Raw genomic sequence first — 12,500 nt, forward strand, 5'->3', positions numbered from 1 at the left:
GCCGGAAGGTGGAGGGCGAGCAGTTCCTCGGACGAGGGGGCTGAGAGACCACGTGTGGGTTGGCTCCTGATCCGAAAAGAGACCCACACACGGAGAGCCGGGGGGGCATCTCTTTCGCGGGCCCCCCTCTCCGCGACAATGCCTCTGAGATCGCCGTCGTCGCCAGCACTCCTTCCTCGTGATTTCTCAAAGGGCCGTTGCAGGCATGACCCTCCCGACGCGGCGCCGCCGCCGCCAGCCTCCCCAGATGACCTCCGAAAGCTCACTCGTGTCGCCGCCGCGGTGCCGGCGGAGCTGCTACGGCCGTTATCGCCACCGACGGCTGCTGACGATGATGGCTGGTGGCACCGCGACCACGTCGCCATGACAGCCCGAGGAGGACGTGATGATGAGAGACACTTATCTCCGGTCCCCCAGTCGTCACCACCTCTACCCTCATCACCACCATCCTTATCACCACCTCCATCATCCCCGTCATCGTCATCACCATCCTCATCGTCGTCATCATCATCACCACCACCACCACAATCGTCATCACCACCACCACCACCACCCACAATACCCAATGAGGGCACGTATCTGAGTGGAGGCTGGAGGGGTCGTGCCCAGGCCCGGAGGATCTTGCCTCCTTCGAGGGAGAGTAGGACATTTCGCATCCCTCGGCTCCAGTGGAAAGGCGGGGGAGGAGGGAGAGGAGTAGAAGGAGGAGGAGGAGGAGTAGGAGGAGGAGGCAGAAGGCGGCACAGACACAAACTCAAAGGCTTCAGGAATGACGACCCGAAGGAGAAAGGGATGAGCATATGGCCCTCTGCTGCAGCTGCTGCAGCTGCTACAGCTGCTACAGCTGCTCGTAGCAGCAGCACCAGCAGCAGCAGCAGCAGCAGCCCCGGCCCCAGCCCCTCAGGTCGGGGGCCGAAGGGCAGAGGCCTGATGATGCTCACTCTGATCCTCCTGGTGGCGCTGACGAGGAGGACCCAGGCAGGCAACCCGGACAAAAATAAGATGGTGAAGATCGACGGGGACGTGATCTTCGGCGGGATGTTCCCTATGCACGAGCGGGGGCTGGATGAGCCCTGCGGGAGCATCAAGGAAGAGAAGGGCATCCAGAGGATGGAGGCTATGCTCTACGCCCTCGACAAGATCAACCGCGATACCGTCCTTCTGCCCAACATCACCATCGGCGCCCTCATCCTCGACACCTGTTCCTCTGACACCTACGCCCTCGAGCAGTCCATGGAGTTCTTCAGGTCGTCCCTCAGCCAGGTGAGATGGAAAGCTGCTCATTTCTTGAAAGAGTCTGTTGATTTTTTGCAATTGCAGGTTGAAATGTTGAATGGATCTTGCACGAGAAAATCATAAAATAAAATAAGCACTAAAAAGTCGTCCATAAACAAGAGCAAAGTCTGAGGCACATTTATAAATACAGAAGAAAAAAAAATTTCAAATGACAAATAAATCCGTAAAAACGGATACATATTAAAACAGAAAACCATCGTGAGAGCACGCCACACAAAAAATTACGATAAAAGGTAAAAGAAAATAAAAAGACAAAAACATAAAGAAACAATAAAAAACTTACACTTACGGGAAAAAACGATCCAGCTGTCTGTTGATCCAGAGACTGGGATTTCGAAAAGATTTATCCCTATCGGTTTTTCCATGACGTATGCCAATAGATCTGGCAGATGCTGCGTCGATTATTCTCTCTCGGACCGACTCCTCCGTTTTAATGAAATTTGCTCTTATATCAGCCAGAGAGAGAGAGAGAGAGAGAGAGAGAGAGAGAGAGTTCGCCCAAAGGTTTGCGGAGACAAAAAAATCGAATAAGTTTATCAAATGTAGGAGCAATCGTAATCAAACATGAAAGAGAGAGAGCGAGATGAGAGAGAGAGAGAGAGAGAGAGAGAGAGAGAGAGAGAGTTAGCAAGGGTTCTGAAAGAAAAAGTCGAATAAGTTTATCAAATGTAGGAGCAATCGTAATCAAACATTGAAAGAGAGAGAGAGAGAGAGAGAGAGAGAGAGAGAGAGAGAGAGAGAGAGAGAGAGTTAGCAACGGTTCTGGAAAGAAAAAGTCGAGTAAGTTTATCAAATGTAGGAGCAATCGTAATCAATTAGAGAGAGAGAGAGAGAGAGAGAGAGAGAGAGAGAGAGAGAGAGAGAGAGAGAGAGAGAGGTTGGTGTTTGGGTGGAGGAGTAAATACTGAACATGGAAAATTATCTTTTTCCTTATAAATAGTCTCGATAAGTGTTGATTTATCAAGTTAAACAGCAATTCTACAGAACACACACACACACACACACACACACACACACACAGAGAGAGAGAGAGAGAGAAGAGAGAGAGAGAGAGAGACTTTGTCATTTGCGCGCAAACTTTTTTTTTTTATGAAGAATTCTGAATGCTGGTATTATTTTTTTATTTTTGCACTGGAGGGTAATCGTTTCACGAGAGAGAGAGAGAGAGAGAGAGAGAGAGAGAGAGAGAGAGATAAAGTAAAAGAGGGAGGGAAATTCTACATACGAATATTATAAATATCATCGAGGTCAGTATTGAATGCATCACTCAAAGTGACCCCCACTAATGGAGCATTGGTCGAGAGAAACGGAAGTCTATGTATTTTAATCAAACAGTCAAAAATAAATATACAGAGTCTACACACACACACACACACACACACACACACACACACACACACACAAACACTCACATATACACACACACACACACACTACACACAACACACACACACATATATATATATATATATAATATATATATATATATATGTGTGTGTGTGTGTGTGTGTGTGTGTGTGTGTGTTTATGTGTGTATGTGTGTGTGTAAATAAATTCTTCTGTTAAAACAGGATACGTCTTTAAGTATAAAATGCCGATCAAAAAAATAAGAAGTAATACATATCTTAAAATTCCTTAGCTTTAAACCAGAGTGTTTTAATGGGCCTCTCATACTTTACATGTCACCGTCACGCTTGCATGTTTTTATTTATAAAAGTGATCATAAGCGTCATACAGAAGTGTTCTCTAGGCGAAGTAAAAGTGAGAAGAAAGTTTCTTCCTACAGTTGGGACGGTAAAACTGTGTGCTTTCGGCACTAATGGCGCGAGTTCGAACCCTGCTTGTGAGCCGAAGTTCAATTTTTTCTCATTATATATATATATATACATATATATATAATTTGTGTATACATGTAAGTGTGTATATATGTATGGACTATGTAAATGTACGTGTGCGTTGATATATCCATAATCGTATTTGTGTAGTATTTGTATAATGACATGTATATACGGCATTGCAGACCTCCATATGATTTGATGTACATGCATACATACATACATACATACATACATACATACATGTATAAGGCTTATCGCCATAATAGTCACATTTTACAATAAAGAGAAAACAGAAGTAAAAGAGACAATTCCATAAAATCGCAGAATTATATAACTTCAACTAAAATGTCCCAAATGATGTATATAAGGATTCGTTTTAATCATCCCTGTAGTATTACTCGAAGGGGATCCCATCATTGTATTCGGGAATTAATCGCATTAAATTCCTGGTCATTAAAAACAAGTTCTCGTGTTTGGAGAGTGAATATTGATTCTTACGTAAGCAGATCATTACGGAACAAAGATAATGAAAAAAAAGGCGATAAACAAATGGCCAGATTTAATATCACACCTCAGTCAAAAAATAAAGACTATTAATGAAACAACGAAAGTAATAAGAATATTAAAAAAAAAAAAACCGACTTCAGTTTACGCATAACAACGCCAAAACAATGGACTAAGACTCTTATACTCCTGAACAATACGAGTCGAAATAGAAACCTGCGGGGTTCAACATTGTATATCAAAAAGAAATATGAAAAATGTAAACCATTTGAGAATGGGAAATGATAAACAATAAAAAAATGAACTGCTTGATTTTATGTTGCACATCATCAAACAAAAGGATAAGTGTGAAAAAATATGCATAAAAAATTAGACAACCGAGAATTATGTAAAGGGAGATATCGGATTAAACATTCTGGCTAATAAAAAAAAATTGGTAAAAAAAAAACTATTTACAAAAGTGCTGACATATCTCTAACAATAGCTTTTCCATTTATCAACAGAAAAAAGCCTCAGACAGGAGTTTTGATATGAAAATAGAAAAAAATAAGAAAAAAATATAGATACATTTGAACGCAACAGGTATCATCATTGAATTTCTATTGTGATACTCTGGTACAGTATCCTGGTGACAGAGAACCAGATCTGTTGATGAGGACAGTAGATAAAGCAAAAAAATAAGTAAATAATTGAATACAAATATCCATTCAGAATAAATGAAAAGATGGCAACAACAATATATCAATGTTCGATTGAAACAAAGGTGATGGAAATTTTCAATCACTGAATGACGAATAAAACAATGATTGTTTATCTTGTTGCTTCTATTTGAAGACATTGCTTATTAAGAGCTGGAGGGGGTCTCCATTGATGCGTTTGCATGTATGTGTATTTGGAAATGATTCCAAACAACTATAATGTCGCTTAACCTTCAATTCACTCTCTGCTTCGGTAACCACTAGACTTGACAGCCTAGTGGTGATGATCACTGAAAGTCGTCGATACACACAGTCAGGTGTTCGAATCTCCCAGGTACCGGGTCGTTTGTCAGTTATAAATCCCTTTTGTGTTTGTGAATAAATAAATAAATATATAATATATATACATATATATATATATATATTATTATAATTACAATGGACAAACGTATACATTGAGCATCTGCATGTGCATGAATAAGGATACAAAGTATTTAAAAAAAAAAAAAAAAAAAAAAAAAAAAAAAAAAGAGAGAGAGATACAAGCACAAACAGAAGAGCAAAGCTGGAAGACAGCAGGGGGGCAAGTATAGCTGTCCACCCCCCCCCCAACAACAATCCCCCCCTCCGAAAACAAACCTGCCATCATCAAACAGCTCTTGCAGTCTTTGACCTCGGCGTGAAAACAAAGGTGACCTTTAACATAAAAGCCTGCTGAAGTCAGGTTACGGGTTTAATGATGTCAAAAACACACACACACAGTTGCAATTGCTTTTACCTCTTCTCTCTATCTCTCTCTCTCTCTCTCTCTCTCTCTCTCTCTCTCTCTCTCTGCGTGTGTGTGTACCTTACGAGCAACATCGTTCTAAGCATAACCAATTTTATCGATAATCATGACTTTAAAAGGAATACATGCTCTCTCTCTCTCTCTCTCTCTCTCTCTCTCTCTCTCTCTCTCTCTCTCTCTCTCTCTCTCTCTACCTGTACCTTACGAGCAACATCGTTCTAAGCATAACCAATTTTACTGATAATCACGACTTTAAAAGGAATACATGCTCTCTTCTCTCTCTCTCTCTCTCTCTCTCTCTCCTCTATCTCTCTCTCTCTCTCTCCTGTCTTCTCGAAAACTCATTTATTTCTGCATAAATTTTATCAGTTCACCCAGCTGTTTCTCCTTCGGGGACGGTGATCATTGATTTTGTGACGCCAGGGTATGGACTTGTGCAAAATTGATCTCTCTCTCTCTCTCTCTCTCTCTCTCCTCTCTCTCTCTCTCTCTCTCTGTCCAACCAATAATATATATATATATATATATATATATATATATATATATATATATATATATATATATATATATATATATATATGTGTGTGTGTGTGAGTGTGTCTTATGGACATGAAGATAACCAACATGTGTAAACATAATACTCACATCCAAGTACGTAAAACTGTGTAAGATTCTTTTTACGATGACCGACAACGGACATATAACTGGAGCTGCGCCGACAGTGTCCAACATATGAAATCGCAATGGGGTTAACTGCCGAAAATCCGGTGCCGGATGTGGGCCAAATCGATAGACAGAGTAGGACGGGCAAAATCGATGGGAACATCCTTAAAAAGTACTAATTATGGGTTTTTGCTCTCTACTCTCTTGTTTACTTCCATTTGGAACTACTTTTTACTTAAGATTTCTGATTATTTTTGAAAAATGATTGCCATTAATAACATATACTAAACTACCTTATTCCCTTCCATTTTTGAATACTTTTTCTTATGATTTCTGGTTTATTTTAAGAGATGATTATCATTATTTGCTTGCAAGTGACGAAGACAATTCCTCTGCATATCCCGTTGCAAAATTTCATATTTTATTTATGTCTTCATCTAATTTCGGACGATAGTAGTTTAACATCTTTTAAAAAACTGTAATTTCAAAAACTGTCACACATAAAACGAGTGAAAAGTAAATATGTGTAAAAAAATTATAATTACATCATCATCTAATTTCGGACGACAAGAGTTTAACATCTTTTAAAAGAAACTGTAATTTTAAAAACTGTCACACATAAAACCGACTGAAAACTAAATATTTGAAAAAAAACTATAATTCCAATTACTACCACATAAGAAACCAAGTGACAACCAAACGAAGTATGTCAAAACATACAAAAAAACTACAAATTCATTTACTGTCACTTATCAAATCGAGTGACAACCAAATAACACTATACTTTAAACTCAACGTCGAAGTTTCTTTAGGGCAATCGCGTTGTCCGTACAACTTATAATGCTGTATTGTGTATAAAACTGTCAGCAAAAGGCTATGAAACTTTACTCCACAGCCCAGTGATGGCCTGTGGCGGTGCCAGACACACGATCATGGCTAACTTTAATCTTAAATAGAATAAAAACTACTGAGGCTAGATGGCTGCAATTTGGTATGGTCGATGACTGGAAGGTGGATGATCAACATTCCAATTTGCAGCCCTCTAGCCTCAGTAGTTTTTAAGATCCGAGGGCGGAGAGACAAAAAGCCACCTGGATAGTTTTCTTTTACCGAAAACTAAGATTCAGTAGGATTCATTCAGCTCTTTCCCTCACGTGAAAGCTTCAGCTTCTGAAAGATGCATCAGCCACTAAGTCATTCATGCTTAGATGGGGTCAGTGGAGGGGAATTAAAAAAAAAATCAATAGACTCATGAATTCCTGAAATGTCTTTCGAGGGAGCTTGAGAAGAGCTCTTTCATAGGTCATCATAAGTCGTTCAATGTTGATGAAGGCAGGTAACTCTTCAGTGTGACACACTTTAACCCTTAAGTGTGACACACTTTAACCCTTAAGTGTGACACAGTTTAACTCTTCAGTGTGACATAGTTTACAGCTTACTTTCAAGTTTTCTGTAAGAAAACTATTGAGATGGCTTTTTACCTGTCCGTCGCACTCAGATCTTAAAACCTACCGAGATCAGAGGACTGCAAATTGGCATGTTGATCATCCATCCACCAATCATTAAACATACCAAATTGCAGCTCTTTAGCTTCAGAAGTTTTTATTTTCAAGGTTAAAGTTAGCCATGGACTGTGGCTGAAAGTTTCGAGGGCCGTGGCATAAAGTTCCTTACAGCATTATACGCCAAACAGAAAATTCGATCGCGCTGAAAAATTCTATTACTTGTTTCTATTGAGATCAATATAAATAAAAATCTAAGTCATAACTTATGCTTATGGACGTCTCCTTAAAAACGAACACTTAAACCTGAATTACACTGGGTCAGGCTAGTGCTTGGAAAGGTGACCGTCACTGAAAACAGGGCATGCTCATGGGAATAGCAACCTCGCCCGATAAAAGCAATGTTAAAAAATTTGCGGGGTGGAGAGAGAGAGAGAGAGAGAGAGAGGAGAGAGAGAGAGAGAGAGAGAGAGAGAGAGAGAGCTTTGTTGTTATTAGATTAAGATGGTCTCGCCCCAATAATTCTCAATGAAGAGAGAGAGAGAGAGAAAGAAATTTCAGTAGAGAGTAGCAGCAGGTGTAAGCGGCCATAATTCCCAAATGAAGAGAGAGCGAGAGAGAAGGAGAGAGAGATGAGAGAGGAGAGAGAGACGAGAGAGAGAGAGAGAGAGAGAGAGAGAGAGAGAGAGCTTTGTTGTTATTAGATTAAGATGGTCTCGCCCCAATAATTCTCAATGAAGAGAGAGAGAGAGAGGAGAGAGAGAGAGAGAGAAATTTAGTAGAGAGTAGCAGAGGTGGAAGCGGCATAATTCAAAGAAGAAGAGAGAGGAGAGAGAGAGAGAGAGAGAGAGAGAGAGAGAGATTTCATGAACTCTCTCTCTCTCTCTCCTGGACGTATTCCAATTTACCCAAGTACTCTCTGGATATCACCGAAATCAATTTTCCCCTTTTACTTTTAACCGGACGGCTCAGGCGACCTCCACATGCTTCCAGAAAGATTCTGGAAATCCGACTGAAGTATTTAACTTGGATCTACTCCAGCCCGTCAGCCTGACTGGAAAATTCTCACGCCCTCTCTGGCTGCTTGAAGTTTGATAGTCTTATCAAAAACCTCTGAATAATTGAGAGATCTTTGCCGGGGGATGGGGAAGGGGGGAGGGGGAGGGGTCTTTGATGCTGCGTGGAGTACCCCAGATCGTTCCAGGGGAATTAATGCCGTTCACGGTAATTAAGAAAGTATTCGGTCTTTTACTCTGTTGGCTTTTGTGGCTCTGTTTTCAGTGCTTTTTTTGCACCAGACCAGACTTCTAAGAGATGAGACTATACGACTTGGGCCAGAGGCGAAGCGCTGGGACCAATGAGGTCATTCAGCGCTGGAACAGAAATTCAGAGTAAAAAGTTTGACAGGTGTAACAGGATGAAAACCTCGCAGTTGCACTGAATCAACTGTTACGGGGAGGTGGAATACAAGATGAATAAAGAGAATATGAACGGAGGTACAGTAAATGGAAGGAAAGGGGTTGCAGCTAGGGGCCGAAGGGTCGCAAGGAATCTTAAGTAATGCCTACAGTGCATCATTGACGGCACTCCAAAGATCTGTTGAAAACCTCATTAACGTTTGGTATCTTGCAAGAAAATAATTCTGCGCTCAATTGTTGTCTCATTCCTGGTAATTGATTGCATAAACTGTCAGCATCAGTTACAATGCTCATAAAATGTAGCTTAATTATAGAAACAAGCAGAGTATTTCTTCCAAGTACCTTAACGAGAAGTCGTAAGTCCTGTTAAATGCAAACGAGTCTACATCGAGTTCCTTTGAGGATTTAAAGAATCTATTCAGGCATCTAAATATATCTCAGCGATGTGTTTTACCAGTGTCATTAATGAGTCCACATGACGCGGGAGATGTTTATTAAAGTGATACAACCAGTCGTAATTATCCACCCAGCGTCATTACAGTATCATTACAGTAATAACGAGACTGAACTTCATCGAGGTTTGTCAGTTTATCATTACAAATATTTTTAAAAATACTAATTTACTTTTACACAATTGCATGCAAAAACAGAGGAGGTTTTGGCAAATTAATACTGATTTAATATCGAATGACTGATTGATAACTAGCAGTCATTACCAAATTTTCGACATCAAAAACTTGGACAAATTTTTCTCATGGAGATTTGACGTTTCATCGCCTAATTCATTATTTCATTTACTTTTGATGATTAAAAAGAAATCGAAGAGATTTTACCAAATGGATGAACTGATTAGTTAACTAGCTAATGAAGAATGATTTGATAACACAACTTCCTGTCATAGAGTCAGAGAGAGAGCTCATGATATTACGTGGAATAGGTCGAAAATTATTAACGTTTTTTTAGGTAATAGTTTTGTGACTTTTCATGCAATTTACTAAACAGCAATTAACGAAAAAAATAACAATTTTACGAAATTTACTTTTATCAAATCCCGTCATTTTTAAGCTTTTCGTTATAAACAAAAATTTTAATTTTTATCTTTGGCAACAAATTGAATTGATACGAAAGCCGACATTATGCCAGTTCTATAACATACATGAAAAGCAACGAACACCAAGATGGCAACGGTAAAATACCATAAGTTGCCAGACGTCACAGCATCCTTTTACACAACTGAAATATTTCCAGATCGCCGGTAAAACTGCTATTAGCTGCGAACATCACAACTCAAAATTAAATGTTCTATATTCTCTTAGAATGTTTACGTAGAGCGTTATGATGAAGCAAACTGAAATTGGAGCCACGGTAAAAATTAGCGATTGACTTCAAACACCGCGTAATTAGACCGGCACTCCTCAAAGGCGCTGTAATACTTCACTTAATCTCTGTTACAAATGACTGTCCTAAATTAACGCTCTTGAAAACAAGTGTTTTTCGCTTAACTGTCAACGAATCATTAACTACATAAAACGAGAAAAAAATGCACCGATGTTTCTGTTGAGCGTATAATCAAGGCGACGGAATATATGCTATATAAACCGCGGCCCATTAAACTCTGACCCGCCGTGGTGGCCTGTGTTGTTGCGTTGCCAGAAGCTTGATCATGGCTAAATTTAACCTTCTCAATAAAATAAAAACTTATGAGGCTAGAGGGCTGCAATTTGGTATGTTTGATGATTGGAGGGTGGATGATCAACATACCATTTTACAGCCCTTTACCTGTAGTAGTTTTTTAAGATCTGAGTATTCTCTTACAGGAAACTAAAACGCAGATAAGGTCTCATACTCAAATCATCGAAAATCACACTAAAATACCGCTAAAACTCCCGTATCAGTCAACCATACCGATTCAAACGTCCGTGAAAGAGAAGTGAGTTTTCATTCAGCTGCCAACGAATCACAGGCGGCTGAATTCTACCGCGATGGACGAAAGCTAAACACGGAATAATCGTGTCGTTACAGCGTCCCTCACCTTTAAAATGACGATCATCGGTGCCGTGACGTCGCTTCAGCGAGGTGGTGTTTATCCGTTCATTGCACTAACGTGCAAAATAAATGAGTCAGTTTGCCTGAAAGGGACCTGAAAAGGCTCGTTCGCCAGATGGCCTATCGCCAAATGAAACCGGCCGTGTTCGTCCTATCGCTTGCTTGGTACTACACGTAATGACAAGACAGTTGAAGGCGACGTATAGGTGATTGATAGATCAAGGAGACAGGTGTCTCTGAAATATAGCATTTTCTTTCTATATTTTGTGGAGTTTTTATGGGCTCCTCCTTTTTTTGTTATATATAATAATATATATATATATATATATATCTATATATATCATATATAATATATATATATATATTATATGCGTTATATTCCATGAGAAGAAACGATGGTTAATAAATGTCAAACGCGATGAATTTGGCCATACGTATTGTGGAGAGGACAAAACAGCCAGTTGTAACTGTACCATTCCCTTATCTTGCCAATATGGTATTATGGTAGTCAAAATATGTACCAGCATCTGAGTCAGTCTTAGAAAGCACGATTTTTAGTTCATAATCTGAGGTTCCAAGAGCAGACTGCATCTTCTGATGTCAAATTTATGGACTTATACCTAATTCGGTCTTAGAGAGAACAGACTATAGCTCATAATGTTGTATTTTAAAAAGCACACTAGCTTTCCGTATCCTCTCCAATCAGATCTGGTGCGAGTCGCCAGCAGTGCGCCGCCTATAAATCTCGTGACTGTACCGAGATCTGTGAAGTTACTCACCAATCACCAAACAATTTAGTCAAGGAAATATTCCCATACCCAGTCAATCAACTCCATTTACATGTCTGCAGCACATGGTTCCAGCACATCAAGATACTATGGTAGATTCACATCAACCATGCATCTGATGTCTAGGCCAGTCCCTTACGACGCTCCTGATTGGCTGTTGGTAAGACAGTCACAGGGCTGGAAAAACCCAGTCTCTCAAGAGAGTTCACATAGGCAGGATGCAAGTTCCACCTCTCCTGAGGGATACTTTACGGGCCTAGACACCAGATGCACGGTTGATGTGGATGTACTATAGTATCTTGTAAAAACTTCTTTCAGTTTTCTTTTGAAGATTGAAAAAGAAACCTACAAAATCAATGTGTGTAACGTGTTTACTTATATAAGTATTTATATTTTATTTTACTCAACACTCTTTGTAAGTCAGTGTTGAGTAAAATAAAATGTAAACACTTATAAGTAAACACGTTATACACAGTGATATTGTGGGTTTCTTTTTCAATAGTATCTTATCTTACCCTTATTAACTACTAGGTATTTGCTGGTCTCTCTCTCTCTCTCTCTCTCTTATCTTTGATTATATATGTGAGGTTTTTGTTTTGTGGGACTCCCAGACTTAATCCATCGGAATGTTTGCTCATTCTCAGTCAAAAAATACTAATTATCAATAATACTTCAAATGCTACGAAACACGTAAGACAAAGTTCAACACAGCAATTAATTTGGCTCTTGCGCTGCTTTTGGATATGCAGTTATATGACCTAGATTTTATTTATAATCTAATTATACATCTGTTAAATTCTCAAGAAATGTGCCCTATTGGTTAAACAGGATTAATTAATTTATCTCACTGACAGGTCAACAAGAGAGGTCACAGACTAAGGTCACCTCTGACAAAAATGTATTTTTACTAAAAACTAATTTTATCTCACTGACAGGCGTCACAAGACTGAAGGTCACCTC

General features: G+C 39.6%; 1 protein-coding gene across 3 annotated transcripts in view; it reads left to right on the forward strand.

Annotated features, from left to right (window-relative positions):
• Positions 1-12,500, forward strand: part of LOC135200337 (metabotropic glutamate receptor 8-like) — an 809,057-nt gene that overhangs the window by 1,102 nt on the left and 795,455 nt on the right. For all 3 annotated transcript variants that reach the window (XM_064228906.1, XM_064228907.1, XM_064228908.1), the window contains exon 1: positions 1-1,263. This exon is cut by the window's left edge. In XM_064228906.1, coding sequence (XP_064084976.1) covers positions 139-1,263 — 1,125 coding nt within the window. In that variant the 5' untranslated portion in view covers positions 1-138. The remainder of the gene's footprint in view (positions 1,264-12,500) is intronic.

Source organism: Macrobrachium nipponense, chromosome 26 (genome assembly GCF_015104395.2).
Source record: "Macrobrachium nipponense isolate FS-2020 chromosome 26, ASM1510439v2, whole genome shotgun sequence".
NCBI lineage: Eukaryota > Metazoa > Arthropoda > Malacostraca > Decapoda > Palaemonidae > Macrobrachium > Macrobrachium nipponense.